Source organism: Balaenoptera musculus, chromosome 15, assembly GCF_009873245.2.
Source record: "Balaenoptera musculus isolate JJ_BM4_2016_0621 chromosome 15, mBalMus1.pri.v3, whole genome shotgun sequence".
NCBI lineage: Eukaryota > Metazoa > Chordata > Mammalia > Artiodactyla > Balaenopteridae > Balaenoptera > Balaenoptera musculus.
Genome location: NC_045799.1, coordinates 71,405,706 through 71,430,728, shown reverse-complemented (window position 1 = coordinate 71,430,728; position 25,023 = coordinate 71,405,706). Strand labels below are relative to the sequence as shown.

The following is a 25,023-nucleotide window of genomic DNA, read 5'->3' as shown; positions in this document are numbered from 1 at the left end:
CTTTTGGGGCTTCTGCTTTATTATCTATAAAATGGGGATGAGTGAAGAGGTTAAACCTTATGATCTCTAAGAGTTTTTGTAGCTCTAACTTCTAAAAGGAGGTGGGGTCTACTGTTATTGAAATAGGTTCTGGGGTGACCCACAACTTAGTGGCAAGTTGGGGACTAGGACCCAGAGCCTTGTTGTTGGTGTCACTCAACAGCTCAAGGGCATCCTTCACTCTTCCCCACCAGTCAGCCTGGCAGTGTCTCCTCAGAAATCTTTCTGGACATTCTCCTTGGAACTAACCTCACTGCACTGCCTTGGCCAGGTCAGCATCAGCCCTCTCCTGGACCACTGCACCCGTCTCCTCTCTGCATCCAGTCCTAGCCCTCCCATACTGGCCCTGGATGCCCTTCCAAACACAGAACTCTTATCACACTCATGTCACTCAGATGTGACTGGAGACATTCCAGTTGGAAACACTTTGTGAATGTCACACAAAAGCTCCTAAGTAAAAGGCACTTGAGAGGCAACCTAGGTGTGTTAGTCATGCATGGCTTCCTAGAGGAGGCTACACTTTGAAGCCTGAAACCAGGGGGAGGAAGATTGGCAGAACTGGGGGAAATGGTGTGTGCGGTATCAGAGGCAGAACCTGAGTAAAGGTGGAGTTCTTCAGCTGTCAAAATGTTCTGATTGAGCAAAGCATGATTTGCTTGGAGGGTAGGAGGTTCTGGTCAAAGCACCAAGGCTGAATTTGACATCCCAGAAAATAGGACAAAATAAGAGGAATTTCCATCTCTTGGGGTGGGGGAGGGTCAAGATGACCTCCAGAAGTCCACAAGCAACCACTTCCCCTTCAGTCAGAGACTCCAGTTTTCCTTTGAAGAGCCACCCTCTTCCATGCTCAGCCCATGGAGTTTGATTGGAGCTGAGCCCATCCCAACCTCAGGTGATGGGGCCGCGATCCAGTGTTTACCAATCAGCATAATCTATTCCTCATAGTCACAATTGTCTGTTCAGTGTTAGTATTTTGTTTCAACCCTCACTGGTGTACTGAAGTGCAGTTCTGGCACTGACTGCCCAGAGTTAGCACAGACCCCGCAAGTTAAGGGCTCACTCCTTCACAAGAGGGCACCCACTTCAGATGCCACCTGCAAGTGGGGTCCCCCAGCCATCTCTACTTCTGGTCAACTGCCTACGGATCTGGGAGTTTCCCATGACCCCCGTCAGGTTTGATAATTTACTAGAACCACTCACAGAATGCAGGAAGGCACTGTACTTATGATTACAATTATGATTACATTTTATAATAAAGGATACAAGTCAGGAACAGCTAAATGAAGAGCTACATAGGGAGAGGTCTGGGAGGGTCCACAGAGACATAGAATCAGGGCACATCACCCCCACCCCCCCGACACATCAGTGTATTCACCCACCAGGAAGCCCCACTGAGCTTCAGTGTCCAAAGTTTTATTAGGGGTTTCATTACTTAGGCATGATTGATTAAATCACTGTCATGTGACTGAACTCAATCTCCAAGTCCCCTCCCCTCCCTGTAGGTCAAACTGGCTCAAAATCCCAACCCTCTAATCACAAAGTTGGTGTTTCTGGTGAGCCCATCCTGAAGCTATGTAGGGACTTGCCATTAGTCAGCTTGTCAGCAGAAACTCAGGTGTGACCTAAGGGGCTCACGAATAACAGGCACATCTGTCACTGAGGAAATTCCAAGTATTTTAAAAGCTCTGTGCCAGGAACGTGGGACAAAGACCAGACAAATTATTACACGATAGATAGGCATTGGGTGACCCAAGCTGAGCTGATGAGACACAACCCTATTGCACTTGCTGGAATTACTGGGAAAGCTATGATCTTTTTCTGCTGGGATTATGAAGCTGGCAGAATGTAAGCTTGGAATTCTGGTGGCCATCTTGCTATCTATGAGGGGAAAACCTGCCTGAGAAGGAAGACAGTCCAGAGGAAAGCAGAGCTAAGAGACAGAGAGCAAGTTCAGATGGACATTGTTTGAGCCTGTGGCTCCAGCCATGCCTAACATCATTCTACCTCTGATTTTTAAATTCTGTGAACCAATAAACTCCCTCTCTTTTCATGTTTAAACTACCTTAAATGGGGTGGGGAGGTGTTCCTATTACTTGTAACTGAAAGCATCCTGAGTATTGCATCCCCTGTTCGTAAGGAGGAAGAAGTGTCTTCCCTTTCATATTAATACCTTGGCTTAACCTGGGCCCTAGATCCATCCTTCCCACCTTCCCCAAACTTCACTCCTTCAATTACCATCCTTTCTACTGGCTCCTTTCTCCTAGGACTTCAGACATAATCAGGTTTCCCTCAGGATTGAAACAAACGAGCAAACCTTTCCACCCTCTAAAATTGCAGCCCTCCATATCTCTCTCCTTCCCTTTCTGGCCAAACTGTAAGGCAGCTCTCAGCATTCCTCCTCCCACTTGTTCACCTTCCATTCACTCCTCAGTCCACTACCATTGGCTTCTGCTTCCTTTTCACTTCCCTAAAGATACTCTCAACAAAGTCACCAAGCAATCTAAGTCAATGTATTCTATAGGAGACAATGGCAGTGCCCAGTAGCATGGATCCCTTTTTATCATTTGTGTGTGAAGTGTTTGCCCAATCCCCCCACACACCACACACACACTGTATTCCCACACCCCCTGGTCTTTGGTGTGTGGTTTTTCTTCCACACAATTAGACCTTCCAGATTTTTTTTTTTTTTTTGAGTACTGTCCTCAGGCTACTGGAGTCTTCGCCTTGATGAAGTGCCTGAGAATTGACATCTCCCAGGGGAAGCCCTAGTCTACAGCTGAGGGATGTTGGTATATGAAAGGCCCAGCTCCCTTGTTTCTGGATAAATCTGAGGCACAACTTACATCCAGGGCTCCCTTGAGGAATCAAGCTGAACTACTCTCTTCCTGAGATCACATGTTTGCTTGGTTTCCTCCTGCTTCTCCCACTCCTTTACTAGTTTCTCCTGGTAGCACTTTTTAAATAAATCACTTGCACAAAAATTCTCATCTCAGAGTATGCTTCTGGAAAATCTTACCCAAGACAACATCTCAGCACTTTCTACTTCTCTTTCTTTACCTGCCTGTTAAATGTGGCTTTTCCCCCAGAATTAGGTTTCAGGCTCTCTTCTCTCTACACATATTACCGGGATAATCTCATTCATGTCCATGGCTTTAACCACTACTCATGTCTGATCACGACCACACTACTTTGTGCAGCTGGGGCTGTAGATCCATCTCTGCTGGACAGCTCCACCTAGTTGCCTACAGGCACCTCTTACACCAATACAGTAGTCATTAGGCACATGTGGCTATTTTAATTAATTAAAATGAAAACTTCGGTTCCGGGAATTCCCTGGCTGTCCAGTGGCTAGGACTCGACGCTTTCACTGCCATGGCCCGGGTTCAATCCCTGGTCAGGGAGCTAAGATCCTGCAAGCCGTGCAGCATGGCACAAAAAAAAAAAAAAGAAAAAGAAAACTTCAGTTCCTTAGTCACACTAGCCACATTTCAAGTGCTCAAAAGCTACATGTGGCTAGTGCCTACCAAACTAGGCAGTACTAATACAGAACACTTCAGTCATTGCAGAAAGTTTTATTGGACAGCTTAGACACATTTCCAAACCTAACCCATCATCACCGGCCCCTTACCTTTCTGTATTCCTCAACTTTTCTCTCTCCTGGACAAGGATGGGCCAACTACAGAGAAAGGGTATGTAAGGGTATCAGGGAGGGGGGGGGGGTGATCACAGAACTAGAGGCCTTTCCATTGACATGTTTTTCTGAACTGGAAGATGGAATTGACAAAGATGGTGATGAAGACCTTAACAAAGGCCATCTGGGAGCTGATGTTAATTTGGTTAGAACTGGGGTAGAGATGGGGACAAAGGCTGGTTAGGCCAGAACTTGCCCTTCCACCATGATTTTTTCCAACTCCATCCAGTAGCCTCAGCCTCGAACAAACATCCTTGTGTGAGTCAGGGCATTTATCCATCTCCAATCTCGTGGGTCACGAGGCCTTTGTGTTTCAGGATAAGCACATGATCCAAGCCAATCAGCTAAAGTCAGTTCTGGAAATTTTACTGCAAATCTCAGAAAAAAAGACATGCTCCTACGAGAGTTGCTAAGCTACTGGGACTTAAGTTTGGAGCTATGGAAATCCATTTTGCCACTAAGAGAGGCATGGGGAGAGCTCAGCCTAGAGCTGAACCGCAGGTTCCCAATATCTTTTGGCCCTTTTATTCAGCTGTTCCTGAAGAAGCTTGATCCATTCTTTTTAATGGCTTGAGCCAAAAGATTCCCTTATTGCTTAGGCCAGTTGGAGCTGGGTCAGTGAGAGACCTGATTGATTAGGATCTCATCGTGCTCATGATTTCGACTGCCCTCTACTACACCTTAATGAGTCTCAATTTCTATACCTGGCCTTGATGTCTCCTCAGCTCCAGACTGTATGTCCACCTGCCTCCTGACGTCCCACAGACATGCCCAAAACTGACCTCATTATTCCTGCCCCCCCAACCTTTATTTCCCAGTTCAGAGCTGGAACCTCCTAGAACCTCCAGTACTTTCCTCAGAGAAGCCAAGGTCGTTAAGTTCAGGCTCCGCCTCCTCGCAGGGCCTCACCAAGGTCACCCGCATCTTCCCTCCCCCAGCTCTTTGGGGGCGGTGTCCTCGAACCCCTCTGCAGCCCGGCTGGGCGCTCTAGGCTACAGCAGGCCCTTCAAAAAGCCTTCTCAACTCGCTGGTTTCCGGTACCGGTGGCTCCTCTAGCCTTCATCAGGGCCTCGGGATTCTATTCCCCTAAGGTGCCTTCTCTATGGTTGACTGCGCCCTACGGTCCCGACTTTCCTCTGGGAGGACGCTCTGGTGGGACCCAACCCCTTCCTATGGCTGCTTCTGCGGTCCCTTTTAGGCGCAACTGGAGAAGTCACTGAGCCCTCCGAGACTCCCACCTTCTCAGCTCTGGAAGGGTGGCACGCAGTGGGAGGATGGCGGAAGTTGAGTGTGAACGTGCCCTTCCTTCTCCTCGTTCTTCTCTATGGTCACTTCCTTCGGTGACGGGAAAAAGGGGGTCCCGGCGCCTGCGCAGAACCGGGCTGGGAGCTAGTCGCGGAGGGGGGGGTGGGGCAGGGAGCGGGAGCTGCTGCCGCCGCCGGAGCTAACCGCGGGGACCGAGATGCAGGTGGGACCGGAACCGGAACCCCCCTCTTCAAGTCCCTCTTCCCTCTCCGCGACCCGGCCCCGGCGCCTGCGAGGAGCCTTGGGTGGGGGCGGGCGTGGGGGGCTAGAGGCAGGAGGGGCGCCCGGCCCCGGAGAGTGCAGCAGAGCGGGCTGCTTCCCTGGAGGCTGCGGCCCCGGGGAATGGGCGGGTAGAGGGTGTCCAGGGAGGAGGGTCGGGTCGGAGTGGGTTGACCACCGGGTCCGGAGGGGGGTCCGAGCCAGAGCGGAGCCTGCACCCTCCACCACCCGCCCTTCGGGAAATATCAGAACTGAGCCGAGAGGCAGGTGCACTGGGAAAAGGTGCCTGAGTCCTGCTTGGCAGAAGAGAAACTGAGTCACCAGCTCAGGAACCGCAGGGTCAGCGGGCCTGAAGGGGGCTGGGTCTGCCTGTGGTGCAGAGGGTTGGGTCGGCCGGCGTGAGCTGAGGTGGCCTCTGCTTGGAGATTGGTCTCTCTGCTGTGTCTGCACCTCTTGGCTCGGTTCCCGCGTGCTCCATGACTCTTTTATCTCCTGGCGTCTTCTCGTTGGTTTGGAATTGTCCCTACGGTTGGAGCCATCTGAGTGTGTAGGGTCTAGGTCAAGGAGAAAGGGGAGGGGGCGCTGACCGCGGGTCTGAGCAGGAGTCTCGGGTTTGGGGAGATTTGCCTGAACTGCTTTCACCCCATTCTTGGTGCCAGTCATCTTCCAATATAATATGGGGGAGGAACACTAACAGAAGAGCCATGGGTTGTAAATTCCATGCCCAGCTCTGCCACTTGCTAGTTGTAAGACGTTGGGAAGGCTCTTCCCTTCGCTGATTTCTCTTTGAGAAAATTGGAACCCATAAAGATAGTAATAACGGCAAGTCATTTATTGTGTGCTTACTTTGTGTCAAGCAGGGACATGTTCTGTTTAATTCTCCCAACAATTTTAGGGGTTAGGGATCATTAGCTCTGTTTTATAGATACGAAAACTGAAGCTCGGAGAGGACATGTAATTTGTTCACGATCACACAGCTAATAGGTGGCAGAGATGGAATTTCATCCTAAGCCTAACTCCAGAACCTATGGCCTTAACCATCAGGCTAACCAGCCTTTAGGGCACGCTCCCCTGTGAGAGAAGAGGGAGGTGAAAAATCCAAGGCCCCAGCTCCCTGTTATATTTTATTTACTTTGTGGCCAGCAGAGACTTGCCTGGACCCAACCCACAGTCTGTCCTCACCTGGTGCTGCTGCCTCTGGGCCCCCGCCTGGAGGGGCACCAAAGAAGTGGGCTCTGGGCATTCCAAGCCTCCTTGACACAGTGCTTGGGTGCTGGGCCCTGGGGTCGGCTTTCAAGACAGTTGTTTGAATCCGTCATCCATCCATCCTCCTTAACGAGCAGCCTCCCTTCTCAGAGATGGACCTCGGGATGCATGAGGCAGGGTCTCTAAGCTCTGCAGGCCTAGTTCCCCTGAGAGCTGGGGCAGTGAGGGGCGATGACTGAGGCTGGTGCAGTCAGGACTGTGCGGTGGGAAAAACAGTAGACTTGGAGTTCTGAAACTTTTTCTGAGCTTCGGGTTCCTCATCTATTACAGAGGTTGTTAAAACCTCTCACAGGGAAAGGTAAGAATGGCACATGGGAGGCACGTAATAATATTGAAGGATGCTTTTAGAGAAGGGAGGTGACGTGGAAAAGAGTCCCTTTTAGAGGAAGGTGCTGCACAGCCGTCCACCACTCCTGGAGCTGAAGCCAGGGAGAGTGGACTGGGGAGGCAGCAGGGTGGGTGCAGGCTAGACCTGGGGGTGGTGGGGCATGAGGATCTGGGGAAGGGAAGGGTGGCAGCGTGGTGTTCATCCCCGTTGCTCTCTTGAGGAGTCTAGACCAGAGGAGGGCGTCTGGCTCGGGGTGGGGCTCTGGCCCCGGTCCCACCTCAGCAGTGACTCGATGTATGTGCCTCTTCCTTCTGCAGCTGCTGCCGCTCACCCTGTGTCTTCTGGCCGCTTCCCTCTTTGCTGCCCCTCCCCACAGGCTCCCCCTCTCCACCTCCTGGGGGCCATCATGAATGGTGCCCCTTCCCCGGAGGATGGGGCCTCGCCCTCCCCTCCCCCCTTGCCCCCACCCCCTCCCCCGAGTTGGCGGGAGTTCTGCGAGTCCCACGCCCGGGCGGCTGCCCTGGATTTTGCCCGCCGTTTTCGCCTCTACCTGGCCTCCCACCCCCAATACGCAGGGCCTGGGGCCGAGGCTGCCTTCTCCCGCCGTTTTGCTGAGCTCTTCCTGCAGCACTTTGAAGCCGAGGTGGCCCGGGCCTCCGGCTCCCTCTCGCCACCCATCCTGGCTCCTCTGAGTCCTGGTGTGGAGATCCCGCCACAGGACCTGTCCCTTGAGAGCTGCAGGGTGGGCGGGCCCCTGGCTGTGCTGGGCCCTTCTCGATCATCTGAGGACCTGGCCGGCCCCCTCCCTTCCTCAGTCTCTTCCTCTTCTACAACCTCCTCGAAGCCGAAGCTAAAGAAACGCTTCTCCCTCCGCTCAGTGGGTCGCTCGGTCCGCGGTTCAGTCCGCGGCATCCTGCAGTGGCGGGGGACTGTTGACCCTCCCTCCCCAGCGGGGCCCCTAGAGACCTCATCGGGCCCCCCAGTGTTAGGTGGAAACAGCAATTCCAACTCCTCTGGCGGGGCTGGGACCATTGGTAGGGGACTGGTTAGCGATGGAACATCCCCTGGGGACAGATGGACTCACCGTTTTGAGAGGCTGAGACTCAGTCGGGGAGGGGGGACCTTGAAGGATGGAGGAGGCGTGGTGCAGAGGGAAGAGCTGCTGAGTTTCATGGGGGCTGAAGAGGCAGCCCCTGACCCAGCTGGAGTGGGCCGGGGAGGAGGGGCAGCGGGGCCTACCTCAGGGGGAGGAGGGCAACCTCAGTGGCAGAAGTGTCGCTTGCTGCTTCGAAGTGAAGGAGAAGGAGGAGGAGGAAGTCGTCTGGAGTTCTTTGTACCACCCAAGGTGAGGACCAGAGGAGGAGGGTGGGTGACTGGGAGCGAGGGATTGAGTGCTGGGGACGTGGCCCACACACCTGGCTTTGCTTACTTGGATTTTTAAAGCTAGCTCCTGACTCTGGGCTCCTAGCATGGGCAGGACAGAGAAAGTAGTGTTATTTGTCTAACTCCCTCGGGGTGTGGAAGGAAAGATGAATCTCGAGGGAAAGGAAAGCTGGTCTCTGCGCACCAAAAATCTGGATCTTGTTCTCTCTCCTGACTTAGGCGTCTCGGCCTCGACTTAGCATTCCCTGCTCTACGATCACCGATGTGCGGACAACCACAGCCCTGGAGATGCCTGACCGGGAGAACACGTTTGTGGTTAAGGTAGGAGCCCTGGGCTCCCCTGTCCACTCGGAGCACTCTTAGCACATTGAAGCAAGGGATACTGATGCAAGGAGGGGCACATGTGCCAGGTACCTTGACGGTGTGTCCCTGGGGCGGCAGCTTTTCTGGGACGAGGGGTGAGAGGGAGGACGTTCCCGTTCCTGTTGGGGGTGAATTAAGGCCTCGAGACCTGGGAGTGGCCTGTGGGCCTCCTCTTGTCCCCATAGGTGGAAGGCCCCTCGGAGTATATCCTGGAGACAGCTGATGCTCTACACGTGAAGGCCTGGGTGTCTGACATCCAAGAATGCCTGAGCCCAGGGTGAGGAGCCCGTCTTCTGTCACTGAGGGGACCAGGGGGTGAGGGCGCTGAGCAGCCTTTTGCTTCTCCCCTGGTGACTTTCCTCCCAGCACCATTTTCCCTGTCTCTGCAGACCCTGCCCTGCTACCAGTCCCCGCCCCATGACCCTCCCCCTGGCCCCTGGAACCTCATTCCTGACAAGGGAGAACACAGACAGCCTGGAGCTGCCCTGCCTGAATCACTCGGAGAGTCTGCCCAGCCAGGGGCTGCTGCTGGGGCCCAGCGAGAGCAGCGACCGCCTTTCGCAGGGTAAGGGTGGAGCCTTAGAGAGCTGTGAACCTTGGGACCCACCACGCAAGAACCCCGGCCATCAGGCCCAGGCCCTCTCTCCAGGCTCTGCTGTGCACCCCATGCCTGCTCCTCAGCTGCCACGACCAAATGTCTGACTTTTGTCCCCGAACGTGCCTGACCACAGTTTACAGTTTAGAACCGTCACCATCGACAGCCCCACACGAGCTGCAGGCCGCTTCTCTCCAGCCTTCTGTGCCCGGCCTTGTCCCCTTTTCTGTAAGCCTGTGCTGGCCACCACTCTGGCTGGAGGTAACAGTTCTCTTCTCCAGAGCTTCCAGAACGCTCTGTACATATCTTTGTTTTGTTCTTACTCTGCATCTCTCTGCGCATGTTGACGGTACTAGATTTTCTTTTGACTCCCTACTTTTAAATACACGTGTATGCTATCCACATACATAAACACACAAAGATGTGTCTACCTGGCCCCAGCTCACCTTTCTAGACTCCACTACACCCTTTTTTTCTGATCCTCCATTCTGAGCTTCAGTTTCACTGTGCCTAGCACACAGGCTGTATGCAATGAGTAAACAAATGAATTAAAGACTGTTAAGAGCCAGAACGGACCTTACAGGTCGTCCATTCCAATCTCCTCGTTTCTCAGGCAGCTAAGAGCAGAGAGGAGAAATGGCATTTCTGAGGTCATCCGAGAGTCACTGACAAAGACAGCGGCTATGCCAACTTGTTGCCTGAGCCATGGCACTCTGCACTCCGCATATTCCCATCCTCTGAGCACTGATTATGTACGACGTGCCTGTAGGCTCATGCCTGCTGCTTAGCAGAGGCCCTAGTACATCCTTGACCCTCAGGAGCGCCCTAGTACATCCTTGACCCTCTGCTAGGCTCTGGGGCAGGATGAGGAGCTCAGAGCTGCCTCGTGGGCTCACAGTCTAGCTGAGTTGGCAAGACATCACTCCCTCTAAAAAGCAGGACTCCCAAATGGAGACCCTGTGCTTCGTGTCTTCTGAGCGGCACCAGCAAGAAGCCTTGGGAGCTCAGAGGAGGAGGAGAATCATGGGAGGTGGGATAGACGAGGAATTCTATACAGGCGAGGTGAGAAAAGAACATGGCTTGGAGAAGCTAGGAGAGCAGAGACCTGAGATGGGGAGAGCCCCGGAGAGCTGGAAGAATTAGATGGGATAATTGGGTTAAAGCGGAGGACACAAGAATACAAGTTAATCTGAAGATCAGGTTGGTTAGGTTGGGGGGATTCACAGAAGGAGAATCTTTGATGCCTCTCAGAGTTGGGGGTTTTAGGACCCCCTTTTTTTTTTTTTTTCTTTTTTTTTTTTTAGGACCCCTTTTAGGACCCCTTTTTAACATGAAAATATTTGAGGGATTCTACCCACCGCCATCCCCACCTCTGCGACTATAGCTGTAATTTCAACTGTTGATTCAGAAGAGATGTAGGCACATTAGGATTCTAGGACCTTGTTGGAATAACTGCAGTCCTTTAGCAATGAGTAAAGCATAAGTTAGGAGTCATTGATAAAAATCATCAGGGCTCAGTGCCTGAGGAAAGATTCAGCATTTCAGCCAGCTGACCACCAGTGTACCCAGGGTAACCTGGCTGGTGGGGAAGTGGGCCCAAGCAGACCAATCCTCCCAAAGAGTAGCTTCTCGAGCTCTCAATTTTGCCCTCCTCCTTTTTTTTTTTCCAGGGGCATATGGGGGCCTCTCAGACCGCCCCTCAGCGTCCATCTCCCCCAGTTCTGCCTCCATTGCCGCCTCCCATTTTGACTCAATGGAACTGCTTCCCCCAGAGTTGCCCCCCCGTATCCCCATTGAAGAGGGACCCCCAGCAGGGACAGTTCATCCCCTCTCGGCCCCCTACCCACCCCTGGACACTCCGGAAACAGCCGCAGGTACCAGAGGTGTGAGTGTGTGTCTGCCTCCAAGCCTGGTTGACCACCTGCCAGAAACTCTTGTCTTGGGATCTTGAGGGATCTGACCTGGGGGGCTGGTGGGGGAACGGAGGAGGAGTGACATATGAGGGGAAAGCAAGGCTTTTCATCTCCCAGGATGAGGGAGGCTTCCCTGACACCTCAGTTTCCTTTCCTCTCTCTTTCCTGAAGGGTCGTTACTGTTCCAGGGAGAGCCAGAGGGAGGTGAGGGGGATCAGCCCCTCTCAGGGTATCCTTGGTTCCACGGGATGCTCTCTCGACTCAAGGCTGCCCAGCTAGTGCTGGCTGGAGGTACCGGCTCCCATGGCGTTTTCCTGGTACGTCAGAGTGAAACGAGACGGGGTGAATATGTCCTCACTTTCAACTTCCAGGGCAAGGCCAAGGTGAGTGACTGAGGAGAAGGCTCCGTGGTAGGCAGTGGGCCTGTGGGTAGAGTGGGGAACGCTGCCATCAGGGGAGAAGGGTTCTGTGACTGGCGGGGTTCGGGCTCCTGCTTTATTTACCGCACTCATCCCGCCCTCAGCACCTGCGCCTCTCGCTGAATGAGGAAGGTCAGTGCCGGGTTCAGCACCTGTGGTTCCAGTCCATTTTTGATATGCTCGAACATTTCCGGATGCACCCCATCCCTCTGGAGTCTGGAGGCTCCAGTGACGTTGTCCTTGTCAGCTATGTCGTGTCCTCCCAGCGACAGCAGGGTGAGCAGAGCAGGTCTGCAGGGGAGGAGGTGCCCGTGCACCCAAGAAGTGAGGAGGTGTGTGTGCCAGAAAGACGGGGCGGGGGGCTTGAGGAGGAGAGGCTTTGTCAGGGAGAGAGGGCTAGAGAAGTTTCCTGTGTGTTGGGTTTCTCGGGGAGAGGAGTACACGGGGATGTAGGAAGGCAGGGGGCTCCGTGCTGGAGCCGGGAGGAAGTGGAGAGCTGGGTTGGCGCATTCCCATTCCATCGGACCCTCTGTTCCATCGTTTGTCTGTCTCCTAGATCCATCCTCCCTGGCCTTGTCTTTGCCCTTCATCACAACCTTGCCTTGGGCCTGCCCTTCTTGGGGGTGCTCGGTCTGATCCCCCGCCTTCCTCCCTTGATGTCTGATGTCCCTGTCTGATCTCTCCCTTTTCCCCACCCCAACGTCCCATCTGTCCCCACGTTACCCCTCCCCCCCAGGCCGGGAGCAGGCCGGGAGCCATGCAGGGGTGTGCGAGGGAGATCGATGCTACCCCGATGCCTCCTCCACCCTCATGCCCTTCGGAGCGAGTGACTGTGTGTAAGTGTGGTCCTCCTCTCACCGCCGCCCATGATCCATCTTCCATGGATGGGGGTTGCTCAGGAGATGGGATACGGGGGAGATAGCACATGGCTCCTGGGGGGATGAGTGAAGGGGAGGCTGCTACAAGAGCTTGCCTCCCTCCACAATCAGTCTGTCTTCTTACCATTCCTATCCAGAACCGAGCACCTCCCATGACCCACCCCAGCCCCCTGAACCCCCTTCATGGACAGATCCCCCACATCCTGGGGCAGAAGAGGCGTCGGGGGCGCCAGAAGTGGCGGCAGCAACAGCCGCAGCAGCCAAAGAGAGGCAAGAGAAAGAGAAAGCGGGCAGTGGAGGGGTCCAGGAAGAGCTGGTCCCCGTGGTTGAGCTGGTCCCCGTGGTTGAAATGGAAGAGGCCATAGCACCAGGCACGGAGGCCCAGGGAGGCGCTGGAGCTGGTGGGGCCCCCGGGGTAACCCTGATGGTGCAGCTCCAGCAGTTACCATTAGGGGGCGATGGAGAAGAAGGGGGCCATCCCAGAGCCATAAATAACCAGTACTCCTTCGTGTGAGATACCCTACCCCACCCTTTCTCCACTCTTCTTGCTCCCCAGCCCTCAGTTCGTGAGATTGGGGCTGGGCAGGGACATAGAGGAGCAGTGGGAATCCCCTCCCCACATGCTTCCTGACCCTTGACGGCTAAGGGCATATATGTTGGTACAAAAAGGTTCAAGAGCCCTGCTAACTCCCCAGTTCATACACTACAGGTGCCCCGTCCCCTGGGCAGGGGATTCAGGCTCCATTACCTCCCCAAGGGGCTCTTATGGTCAGCCCCATCCCTGGGGGCCATTTCCCCATTAACCACTCCTCAGCCCAAGGAAGGGTGAGGTCCCAGGGAAGGGCTGTCAGTTATATTAAGGTGGTTGTTCTTGTTGTTTTAAACAAAATGGAGAAGCATAAATAAATAAAAGGGTTTATCTCAGTTCCATCGTGATGGCTGTGGCCAGTTTTTGCGGTGGGGACTGGGACCGGTGGGTCAGGAAGGTAGCCCACTCAGTCTTGCGAGCTCCAGAGCTAAGAGACTGGAGGGCTGTGTCAGGTTGAGTCCCTGTTGCTCTCCAGACCTGTGCTTTCGGCCCATCACTCCTCTGGGGGCTGTCCTGTTTCTTGAGCGGTAAGTGCAGAGCCAAACGGTGCTTCTCGGGGTCTCCAGCCAAGTTCTCTTAATGGGACAGGACAGTGAACGGCAGGATTGATGACCTCCAAGGAGCCTTCCTGCTCTGAATTCTTCAGTTAAGGCTTCCTACCCTAGGGAGAAAGCAGGCCAAGAGAGATTGTAGGGGGGCTGGGCTGGGGGCACAGTGGCTGTGTTGGGAGAGATTTAATGTGGCAGCCAGAGGGACCCAAGGGCAGGCTGACTGCCCCCCTTCTCAGAGCCAAGCTGGGAAGCTGCCAGATAGATGATAAAGAGTGCTGGCTTCCACTCCTGCCTTTGCTTCTCATTTGCTGTGTGGCCTGGGCAAGGTGTAGCCTCTCCAGGCCTCAATATCCTCATCTGTAAAATGGGAAGTTTCATCTAGGTTGGAGCTGCTGACATGACTTGCTTGGCCTGGACAATGTTTCCATTGGAATTTCACATAAAAGTTCAGATTACTGGCTTCTCTTGAAAATTAGAAGATCCAGCCTCACGTGGTACCCACCTTCTACATCTGCTCCATCCCCACCAGCCCACTTCACTCACATGATGTGCCTAGCTAGGCCTGTGAGCATTTGAGTTTGCAACATCTCCTCCTCCTCCCTGCGCCCCCCCCCCCCCCATTAAACCCAGGCTTTCCTCTCTGGACTGAATTGCGACTGTGCCCTCCTCCAACCGAGGGCACGCCTGGGCTTCCTAGCTCTGTGGGTGCCAACAAGGAGGGGCCGGGTTATGAAGAATCCCACCTGTTTTGTTGGCCCTCTCCCTTCCCCACCTCCATCCAGCTCTGCCTCTTACCACTCTGCCTCACTTTCCTTCCTGGGCAGTGTGGAGTCTACACTTCCATGCCCCTCAGCCTCTGCCCCCACCCCCAGGAGGCCCTATGACCATGCTTATGACCTTGCTATTCTGGGCCTTGCATCCTGTTGGGAGATGGACAGGAGACAGCTGGGCTCACAGGCCACCCAGCCTGGGGGCTAGATGGGGGAAGCCTGCTGTCTCTCCTGGTTTTGTCTAATCCCTGGGGCTACCCCAAACCTTGGCCCCAGGAGACTGGGGATAGGATTGGCCTTGCAAAGGGAGGGGGATGGTTTGGGGATCTGGATGCTGTGTTCTCAAAGTGAGATGGCGAGCGAAGGCTGTGGCGCCCCAGGGTAAGCAGGACCTGATCCTCTCCTAATCTAGCAGCAACTGGTGCTGCGAGGCTCCCCCCTCCCCCTAAACCCTGCCAGCCCTCAGGGACTTGCCTTCTGAAGATGTGCGGGGGAAGGGCACAAGGGCCTCCTCACCGCCCCCGCCCACACCCCCAAGATTTGCATGTCTTGGCTGGAGGAGCCTAAGACACTTTCCTTCTAAGCCTGTCTATGGATGGTTCAGCTGCAGTTCGGAACTGGTCGGGGATCGAGCGGGCTCTATCTCTGTGTCCTTCAGAACTACACCTCTCCCATTCTCAGCTTCAGTGCCCAGGAGGGGATGAACTCCTTCCACCTCTGGGCCTGGAGACCCTAGGTGAGGGCTCCAAGAGAGCACGCGCCTCCATCCCAGTTCACACCCAGCCTTCCTGATGGTGATCCTTTGACAGCTCTTGGCTGGTGGCTTTCCCTCTCTGGCTTCAGTTTCCCCTCTAGGAAGCTGGGGGAGGCAGAAATGAATAACCTTACAGAGCCCTGTTGGCAGCAGTGCCCTGTAAAGCCTGCTTCCTTTCCTCGGCCTCATGCTCTCCAGTCCCTTGAAGCCGAGATCTGTCCAGTCTTCTCCCCCTTCTCCATGTTTGGGCATTCCTGCTCCTTTAAGAAAGTGCCCCTGTCACTCCTCTAGGTGATGGCGGGGAGAAGCCAGCCACCACCAAAAGGCTTGGCAGATGCTGAGCCTGACTCTGTCCTAAGAAGGTGGGTGCTGGGCCAGGTGGAGGATGTGACCTCCAACACCTCACACCGTTGTCTGAGCCCTCACACCCGCACATCGCAGCAGGATTCTGCTTCAGGGAGGGGTTTGTTGGACCCATGAAAAGGGAGAGGGAAGGAGCGCCGTGTCCTCAACTCACCCGAGAGACCGCCCTCCCCCAGGTCCAGGCAGAGGAAAGGATGGGTATGGGGGGCTAAATCCTCCAGTGCCATCCACCCCTGCTGGCCTACCCACCCCCCAAAAGTGGGGCTTCCCTTTCCTTTGCCCCCCTGTCTCCTGTGCCATTGTCTGCTTAGGAACTTGAGTGCCAGACGGCGAAGCGACCTTGAGAACCCTTTCAGGGGCCTATACCCCTCACTGTTCATTTCAGGAAACTGAGGCCTAGATGGAGGAAGGACTTGAGGCCAAGGCCATAAGCCTGCTTCCCCTCACTGACCTCTCACCATTCTCTCATTCAGCCTTTCTCCTCTCTGCCCTCCTTTCCTCCCCTGCCCACACCCCATGCTACCCTCTTGTCTGTTCCTCCCGCAGCTGGTAGTAACCAAGAGACGCCCCTCTCCCAGAGCAGGGATGGGGGTGGGGTGTTCAGAGCAGCTGCTTCTCTGAGGAAGCTGATACTGAGGCCAGCCGCTCAGCAACAGCTTGTGGCTTTGCACCCAGCGCTGGGCCCCCACCCACCTGGCTGCCGCATGCCAGCTCCCTGCTGTCCCTTTTCCCCACTGCTCCTCAGACTTCCCTCTGACCCTGGCAGCCCTGTCTCTATTCCCCCAGCTATGACTGTCCTTATTTCCCCTAGACCTGTCCCCATCAATCTGCCCGCCGTCCATTCCTTTGGTCTGGAGCCTCTGCTTTATCCAGCTTCCCCGAGCCCCTTCCCTCAGCCCTCTGCCGACAGGGTGTGCCTGAGCACACAGCTCCGATCCTCACTCCCTTTGAGGACAGCTACTTCAGGGCCAGGGCGGAGTGCAACCACACGCCACGTGGGGTCTGCCATGGAAACCCCGTGGGTTAAAGAGAGCATGGTGTGGGATGAGGTGACCCTTATTCCATGACTTGGGGTGACCCCTGCCCCCATTCTGAAACATTGATCCCTCTCCCTCTGCCATCAGCACATTCTGTAGGCTCTTGGGTTACCCAGCTGCCTGGGTATCCCATTTTCTTGGGGGGGGGGATTCCCTGTCAGGGATGCGGGGCCCTGAAGGCTCTGTTCCCAGTGGCTGAGTTAGAGCGATGGGGAGGGGGGGTTTAGGGGAGAGACAGGCAGTCCTGGCTTTGCTCACCAGGGCCTGGACACTAAATCCCTTGTTGATGGCTGCGGCACCCCCTCCCTAGGGTAGGGTTACCATCTTCTGCCCTGTCCCCTTGACCCTCTCCCCTCCCTACTTCCCCTTGTCCCTCTAGAGCCACTTCCTCTCGCCCCCAAGGGATGTTCTCCCCCTTTTCAATCCCCTGAGGGTTGGAGTATCTCTGCTGCCCTTTCAACAAGCTAAGTGAGAAAGGAGGAGACTGGGGCAGTAGAAACAGGCAGGTTCAGGGGGATGAGACGGGAAGGGGACACAAGGAAAGGGAACGGTGAAGGCCTGAGAGGAGAAGTGGGCTTAAGGGAAGAACTGGAAGGGGTGAGGTTGGAACAGGAAATTCAGTGCGGCTGAAGAAGTCGAGGCAATTGGGGGAGGGCTCAGTAGCAGGAGACAGAAAGTGAAGTCTCTCTCTGCCCCCCCTTCCCTGGGGCTGGGGCCACCTTAGCTTCCCTCATGAGTGACATCTCAGGCTGCAGCCCCACTGTTCCCCCTCTGTCAGCAGAAATCCCTCTCTCTTCTGACCCCTCCTGCTAGAGTCTCAGCCAGCCAATCCCTGATCTGGGGGAGGGGGGAGCCTGGCCCCCCCCACTCCCTCATAAGGACCAGCTGGGGGCTGGGGCAGGTGGCTGGCTGCTGCAAGTGGAACGGGGGTCAGAGCTCCGTGGAGGGAAGAATAACTGGGGGGGCAGGAGAGAAAAAGGAAGAAACCCAGACAAACAGGCAGGTGGACATACTGAAGAAGGCCGCCGACGTGTGAGAACCCCCCAGGAGGAACACACCGCCCCCTGGCCCCCAGGAAGGGAGCACAATGGAGGCTGCACACTCCAAGACCACAGAAGAATGTTTGGCCTATTTTGGGGTGAGCGAAACTACAGGCCTTACCCCGGACCAAGTTAAGCGGCATCTGGAGAAATACGGCCACAATGGTAAGTGTCCCTTGATGGACACACATACACACACACACACACACACACACACACACACAGACTCACGCTCAAACACACTGGAGCCTCTCCCTCCAGGGTATCTTAGGGAAGAGGTAGGACATGGTCCAATGACTGCAAGGGAGGGGAGGATACTGAGAAAACAGGGTCCCTGAGACCCTGATTTTTGGGAAGTTTTATGGGATAACCCTGGTGAATCTCAGCTGCCCTTTTGGTGGCCTGATTCTCTTACCTTAGCCACAAAGTCCTGGGTGTGGGCGGCATTAGACTGAACGCCAAATGAATATGTCCTTTTCTTCTTTTTCCCTGGGCAGAGCTCCCTACAGAGGAAGGTAAGTTACTGGAAGCCTTGAGCTCTCATAAATGACACCTCCTCCCCTCTGTGCCCCACTCCCTTCTCCCTGCCCTTTCCTTCCAACTCCTGGGGCAACTGTTCCTCCCCAAAGGTTAGAGTCTGGCTGGGGGCAGAAGTTTCCAGGCACTTTCTCCTTGAGGCATCCAATCCTTGAACAAGTGCCCACCACTTTGAGGAGCCTCTTTCTGGACTCCGGGCCAGCTCCTCTCAGCCCTTTTCTCAGTACCAAATGGCCTGCCTGCACCTGGAGTCCCAGCCGTTCATCCGTTAGACCTTAACCCCGGGGGGCCCCCTCCCCTTGCCTCTTCCCTCAGGGAAGTCCCTGTGGGAGTTGGTGCTAGAGCAGTTTGAAGACCTTCTGGTGCGGATCCTTCTCCTGGCCGCCTGCATTTCCTTTGTAAGTGTGGGAGGGCATCTGGGGGCAGGCTGGGAGTGTGGGTTGGGGGGATCTGGAGAGTCTGCTGGAGGGCAGCTCCAAATCATCGGCTCCTGTAGACCAAGCATTCAGCATCCTTTTCTACAGACCAGAAATGAGGGAGGTGGGGTGACGCTGATTTGTATACTCCTCTGCCCTCCCCCACACCCCGCAGGCGGGTTTTATTTTAAGCTTTAAGGGTGTTCTCAGCCAAAACACTGAAGTTAAGCCGCCCCCGGAGCTCCGAGGGCTCGGGTTACCCCCCCGAGCGCTGGGCTCCGCGGCTCCGACGCTGCTGCTGTTCCCAGGCCACCGCTGCTCCCAGCATGCCCCCGGGGGCGCACGCACTGCTCCACCAATCCCGGAGCATCCTGGCGCCCCTGCCCCGCCCTCCTGACGCTGATTGGTCGAGGCAGAGACTCCCCTCGTAGAGGCGGGAAAGAGCTGCTGGTGCGAGGGTGACGCCAAAGAACCAGAGCCTCGCCTGTCTCTGGGCCTCACCTCCCCACTCCCCCCATCAGGGCTAGAACTCCCAGGATCCCCCTCGTCACCTACCTGACCTGACCCTCCCCTTCCCCCTCACAGCCTCAGGGCTGCCGCCACCGGGTCTCAAGGCCCTGCTACCTCTCCTGCCCTGGAGCTCCCCTCCGCACCCACCATCCCAGCAGGCCGGCCTGCGTTTTGGAGTTTCTTCCTTAACATCTTAGTGGTCCTGGAAGACAAGACTCTGGAGGCAAAAAAGTCTCCCTGTCCCCTGGTGTCTTTAGTGGAGGCCCCTTGGGCCCCTGAGTGCTAGCTGGCAGGGCCTCACTTCTCCCTTCTCAGATTTGCTCCTTGACATTTGCCTGAGGCTGTTGCCTGGCAGAGGCAACAGCTGGGGTGGGGTGTGCACAGGAGGCCCCGTAACACTATCCCCCACTCCTGCTCCCTCATGAAATTGGAGCTCCCCTGCCTTGGGCTGTTGGGGGTGGGCCGTGGGTGGGCCGGGCGCCTGCGAGGACCACAGGGTTTTTCCTACTGAGTTTTGGCTCCCGGGGGATGGATGTGGCTGCGGGGGTAGTTGGCCTGGGTGTCCCCTGAGCTTCGTTTACAAGCCAGTAACTTGGTCAGGGAAACCTGAAAGCATTCCCAGTTAATCCCCTAGCTGCGCATGTCTGTGCCGGCCTGCACCCGCTGAATAACAGTAGTGGCCGCGCTTATGTGAGTTCGAGCTGTGGAGCACGTAGACCCTTAAAGGGATGTGGGGCTGCAGTGCCCCCGTGATGCCCTGCCCTGTTTGCTCCTGCACATGTTCTCACCTCCATTTCCTCTCCTTACTCACTTGAGGGGCTTTAGTACCTGTTATTCTCCCTTCCCTTGCTCCCCAGGTGCTGGCCTGGTTTGAGGAAGGCGAAGAGACCATCACCGCCTTTGTTGAACCCTTTGTCATCCTCTTGATCCTCATTGCCAATGCCATCGTGGGGGTTTGGCAGGTTAGCTTTGACCCCGCCTCATTCCTTCACATCCTGACACTGGACATGAGGCCAGCCTCCCTCCCTGTCTCCTTCTCCTCCATCACTTACCCTGGGCTTGCCTTGTTCTCTGGTCCTTTTGCCCAATTCAGAAAAGGGACAGAATGTTGGAAAGAGGCAGGAGACTGGTGTTCCCACTGTCACTTGCTGGTTGTACAACCCTGGGCAGGTTCCTTCATCTCTCTGAGTCTCAGTTTCCTCATCCATAAAATGGGGCTCATAATCCTATCCCTCAGAGTTGTGGTGAAATTTAACAAGATGATGAGTGTGAAAGTGCCCAGCCCTGTGTCTGGCATAAAGGAGGATTTCAGTAAATGCTAGTTTGATGTGCTTCTTTCTCTTACCTTATACCACCCTCTGCTTTTCCTGTCCCCTGCTTTCTGATTTTCTTTGATTCTCCTTCCTTCTCTCCCCCAAACCCCCTTACCTGTTCTCAGCTGTGGGTGATGGTTTCCTTAACCGTCATGTGGGGTTTGTCTGCTCCCCTGGGCCAGGAGCCAGGACTGCATAACCTGCCTCCTTCTCTGTGATGCCCCTACTTCCCCTAGGACTCTGGCCCCTGCTCCTCCATCCCTACACCTCCCCCTCCTCCCTGACCAGTCCTCTGTCATTCCACGACCTTCCTCCCTCTGCTCACCCTCCTCTCCTCAACCCTGTCCCCCCAGGAAAGGAATGCAGAGAATGCCATTGAGGCTCTGAAGGAATATGAACCGGAGATGGGGAAGGTCTACCGGGCTGACCGCAAGTCAGTGCAAAGGATCAAGGCTCGGGACATTGTCCCCGGAGACATCGTGGAGGTGGTTGGTGAGTGATGGGGACGAGTGGTCCAGGATGGGTTCGAGGCCAAGAAGATGTGCATGTTGGGGGCTGGTCGGGCCCTGATCCCCAGTGTCCAGGAGGTAGCCAGGATGGTGGAGTCTCTGCTTCTCCTTCCCAGACTCCTCAGGAGGTCACCCCAGGGCACTGTGGCCACAGCACCCCCTCTCCATCAGAGTCTCAGCAGGAACAGCCAGTCCTGTCCCTGACGCTGCAGGCAGACCCCTGCTCCCCCTCCTCTCACCCAGCACTTGCAAGTAACAGGTGGAACCCAGTCCCTGCCAATGGCCCTGTCTCCACCCCCCTCCTGAGGCCTGGCTTCCCTCTCCTTCCACCCACCCCCAAGCTTGGTCAGCTTTAAATCTTGACCTCTCGGTACCCTTGAGGCTTCTCAAAGGGGAAGGAGCAAGGGTAGAAGGGAGGAGGGGGGCTGGAGGCTCAAGCCCCCGACCATGTAAGGGAAACTCAGGCCCCAGCAGAGAGCACGGGACTGGGAGGAGGGGAGCTCAAGGAGGGCCCCGCCTCTCCGGTGAGGGACACTTAATGCCTGACCAGGGAGGGGTGGGGGCCGGGAGGCTAAGATTACTGGAATTCTGCCCCCTTCAGCGGTTTTTATATTTGCCCTGTGCAGGCCTTCCCATGTCTCCCGGCCCCTGGCATAGGAAGATGTGTCTTTCTAGGCCTACATCCCTCCACCAGATACCCAAGTCCCCACCCTGGGAAGCTTGGTGACAGGGAGGGCGGGTGGGCTGAAGACTCCGGTGCCCCATCACAGGGCCGCCCTGCCACGGTGACAGTTTGGAGTCAGCGCCATGAATGTCTATAAATATCGCTTCAGTTTGGGTGACAGGGTGTCCCGCCCAACTCCATTGCTGACCTCCCCCCTCCTCCATCAGCTTCCTCTGGCACCGGAGGAGGAACCTTGGGGACAGGGAAAGGAAAGCAGTCAAACCCCATCCCCAGGACCATCCTTGGGGCCAGCCGGGATGAGGCTGGGAGGCAGTTGGCTTCCTTGGAGGCCTCTAAGTCTGGTGGGGCATCTGCCGTGTTCCCCAGGAAGTTTCCTGTGTGGACCCCCTCCTTCTGTGCGCATCCCTTGCCCTCACCCCTCCCTGTTTTCTCAGCTCTCTGCTGTGTATGGTGCCCTCCTGCCCCCACCCCCCCAGAGCCTTGTTTCCTGCAGACTCCCCTTCTCTCCTGCCGTCTCCCCAGCTCACTCACCGTGGCTTCCTGCCTTCCCCAGATACTCAGACCAGGGCCCGGCAGGCTTCTGATGTGTGTCCCATCCCCTCCATGTGGACCTGCCAGGCCTGCACCCTCTGCCTCCGCTGCTCCTCCCTCTCCTCCTGCGTCCATCCTTCTCACACTTCCCTCTCCTGCTTCTCACTCCACCTTTTGTCTGGGTTGACATTGATTTTCTCAATTCCCATATTTTCCTCCTGTTGCTTGCTGCCTTCTCCAGCTCTTCCACTTTGTTCTCCTCCACAGACGCAGGTCTGTGAGACTTACCCTATTTTCTCTAGTTCTTTTCTTGCCTGTCCCTCCTCTCCTTTCTCCCTTGTGTTTCCCTCTCTGTTTTGCTCTCTCCCGGCCTCAGTTTTCATTTCTCGTTAGATGACAGGATTGTCCCTGATTTTCCCTGATTTTTTGTCATTCAGGGTACATTTATTGAGCACATACTGTGTGCCCAGACCTCCCCTTGCCAGGCTCACAGCCTGGTAGGGAGAAAAACATTCAGCAGGGGGGAACAATTGGAGTGAGTGTTAGAGGGAGGTGCTTGCTTGGGTGACAGGAGCACAGCCCGGGTGACCTCCCTGAGACCTGAAGGATGAGGTGAGGTCATCAAAGACTGGGTTTTTCTTAGGAAGAAAGAAAACTCCCATCTCAACTGACTTCACTCTCCTCTGGTCTCTCCACAGTGGGGGACAAAGTCCCCGCAGATATTCGCATCCTCACCATCAAGTCCACCACGCTCCGGGTCGACCAGTCCATCCTGACAGGTCTGCTGACCAGGGTCAGGGGAGGCATCAAGGGGGAGGGGGAATGAGGATTTGATGAGGGAGGAGCTGAGTGGACAGACAGGGATGAAAGGGGACCCTCAGCAGTAGGGCCCCCTCCTGGCCCCGGAGTGGCAGTGACATCAGCCCTGCTCAGCTTTGCCCACTGCCTAAGCCTGGAACACAAGGGGTCATGGGAAATGGCGGGATGTTTGTCCCCATTTCCAGATGGCCATCAACCCGTCCCTTCCACACGGACATACGGACACGCTCCCCCAGAGAACTATCCTGCCTCCTCAGAAGCCCCCAACTGAGGAAGCAGAGATTCTGGGATAGGATGCAGGGTTCAGATACACTTAAAACCTCAGCTGCTTCTCCTTTTGTCCTGGGAGAGAGAGGGTGAAGAGCCAGTGAGCATGCTCCATGGTCCAAGGAGGCAGGGTGGGCCGGCCCAGGGTGACTGCCTGAGCTCCTGCCATTCGGGTGAAGGAGGCAAGGTCCCAAGGGTGGGGGCCTCTCCCTCCCAGGAACGTGCTCTCCAGTTGACAGCGCACTTCCACATACGTCAGCTTGTTTGACTTTCACCAAGACCTTGCTCTGAAGTGTACACATCCTTGTCCCTATTTTACAGAAGAGCAAACCAAGGCTAAGTGATCCAAAGCCATGCTGCTTGTGAGTGGTCAGGCTGGGACTGGGGTCAAGGTCTTTTCACTCTTAAGTGCAGTGGGTTTCCCATCTGCCTCCAGGGCCTTCCTCCAGAGTCCAGACTTCCTCCAGGATTGTTGCTTGGTCCTTACCAGGCCCTGTCCTGCCAAGCAGAGAGTTAGGGGTGGGAAGTATGGGAGAAGGAAATGATGTCATCTGAAAACCCCTCTGCCCCTTCTCCACAGGCGAGTCTGTCTCTGTCGTCAAGCACACAGACCCTGTTCCCGACCTCCGAGCTGTCAACCAGGATAAGAAGAACATGCTTTTCTCGGTGAGGCTTCCAGGGCCAGCTGTCGCGCGCCGGGGGCCCTGGTCTGGGAGAGACATGGCGGTGTGGAAAGAGATGAGACCCACAGCTGGGGGGATGCGGCATGAGGGGCGTCACCTGACTCCCTGCCTCTTCTTCCCCCTCCAAGGGCACCAACATTGCAGCCGGTAAGGCCATAGGCATCGTGGCCTCTACTGGTGTGAACACTGAGATTGGGAAGATCCGTGACCAAATGGCCGCCACAGAGCAGGACAGGACCCCTCTGCAGCAGAAGCTGGATGAGTTTGGGAAGCAGCTCTCCAAGGTCATCTCCCTCATCTGCGTGGCCGTGTGGCTCATCAACATTGGCCACTTCAACGATCCCATCCATGGGGGCTCCTGGATCCGTGGTGCCGTCTACTACTTTAAGATTGCCGTGGCCCTGGCTGTGGCTGCAATCCCAGAAGGTAGGGCAACCTCTCTTTTTCCTCCCATTTGCTAATCTCATCTGCAGAGATCCTTTATCCAAATAATGTAACATTTACGAGTTCCAGGGATTGGGACCCGATATCTTTGGGAGCCGCTCTTCAGCCTACCCCACTAGGTCTCCCTCCCTCCCCCGGTATCGTTCCCTCACCCCCTCTCCTTCCTCGCCACAGGCCTTCCTGCAGTCATCACCACCTGCCTGGCCCTGGGCACCCGCCGGATGGCAAAGAAGAACGCAATTGTGAGGAGCTTGCCCTCCGTGGAGACGCTGGGCTGCACCTCTGTCATCTGTTCCGACAAGACAGGCACCCTCACCACGAACCAGATGTCTGTCTGCAAGGTCAGGGGAGGGTGGCAACTCCCACTTAGATGGGAGGTGAAATGAGCCCTCCAAAGTTGTGGTTACCCCTTCGTCATGGGTAGCTTTTCATTTTGGTCTGAGAAAGAAATGCTTAGATGGCACAGAGAGTGCCATCCTGCCAGCTACGAGAGGGAGCAGAGAAGCCCCCCTGGCCCAGGCAGGCAGCCCCCTGCAGCCTCCATCCGTGTGCTAGATGCTGCCCTGTGTTATCTCTAATCCCCCACAGCAGCCCTTCAGGGGAAGGTCTTGTTTACCCAGTTTTCCCGAGGAGGAAACTGAGGCTCTAGGAGATTCAGTGCACAGTTAATAAGGAGCAGAATTGAGTTTCAAACCCAAGTCTGTCTGGCCCTAGAGTGCCTGCCTGTGCACCAGACTACCCTCCATAGTGGTCATCCATGACAGGGCCCGGGAAGCCCAGCCACACAAATCCTGAACAGCATTTCC

At 55.6% G+C, this 25,023-nt stretch overlaps 2 protein-coding genes across 15 annotated transcripts in view; both read left to right on the top strand.

The window, feature by feature from the left end:
- The first annotated feature begins 5,113 nt into the window (after positions 1–5,113).
- Positions 5,114–13,329, top strand: SH2B1 (SH2B adaptor protein 1). Of its 13 annotated transcripts, XM_036826510.1 has the most exons (10): positions 5,114–5,198; positions 7,166–8,193; positions 8,451–8,552; positions 8,780–8,871; positions 8,984–9,159; positions 10,860–11,063; positions 11,274–11,485; positions 11,626–11,797; positions 12,258–12,357; positions 12,537–13,329. In XM_036826510.1, the coding sequence occupies exons 2-10, from the start codon at positions 7,255–7,257 to the stop codon at positions 12,553–12,555; spliced, it is 2,016 nt and encodes a 671-aa protein (XP_036682405.1). In that variant the 5' UTR covers positions 5,114–5,198; positions 7,166–7,254; the 3' UTR covers positions 12,556–13,329. The 13 variants fall into 13 exon arrangements, with proteins under 13 accessions (XP_036682405.1, XP_036682401.1, XP_036682398.1 ...); XM_036826506.1 differs by lacking the exon at positions 12,258–12,357 and having other exon boundaries at positions 5,122–5,198; positions 10,860–11,072; positions 12,537–13,326; XM_036826503.1 differs by lacking the exon at positions 5,114–5,198 and having other exon boundaries at positions 5,274–8,193; positions 10,860–11,072; positions 11,626–11,853; positions 12,537–12,677.
- Positions 13,330–17,363: 4,034 nt separating this feature from the next.
- Positions 17,364–25,023, top strand: part of ATP2A1 (ATPase sarcoplasmic/endoplasmic reticulum Ca2+ transporting 1) — a 16,444-nt gene continuing 8,784 nt past the window's right edge. For both annotated transcript variants that reach the window (XM_036826495.1, XM_036826496.1), the window contains exons 1-9: positions 17,364–17,668; positions 18,001–18,018; positions 18,356–18,438; positions 19,824–19,928; positions 20,633–20,771; positions 22,703–22,783; positions 23,671–23,756; positions 23,902–24,199; positions 24,392–24,558. In XM_036826495.1, coding sequence (XP_036682390.1) covers positions 17,551–17,668; positions 18,001–18,018; positions 18,356–18,438; positions 19,824–19,928; positions 20,633–20,771; positions 22,703–22,783; positions 23,671–23,756; positions 23,902–24,199; positions 24,392–24,558 — 1,095 coding nt within the window. In that variant the 5' untranslated portion in view covers positions 17,364–17,550. The remainder of the gene's footprint in view (positions 17,669–18,000; positions 18,019–18,355; positions 18,439–19,823; positions 19,929–20,632; positions 20,772–22,702; positions 22,784–23,670; positions 23,757–23,901; positions 24,200–24,391; positions 24,559–25,023) is intronic.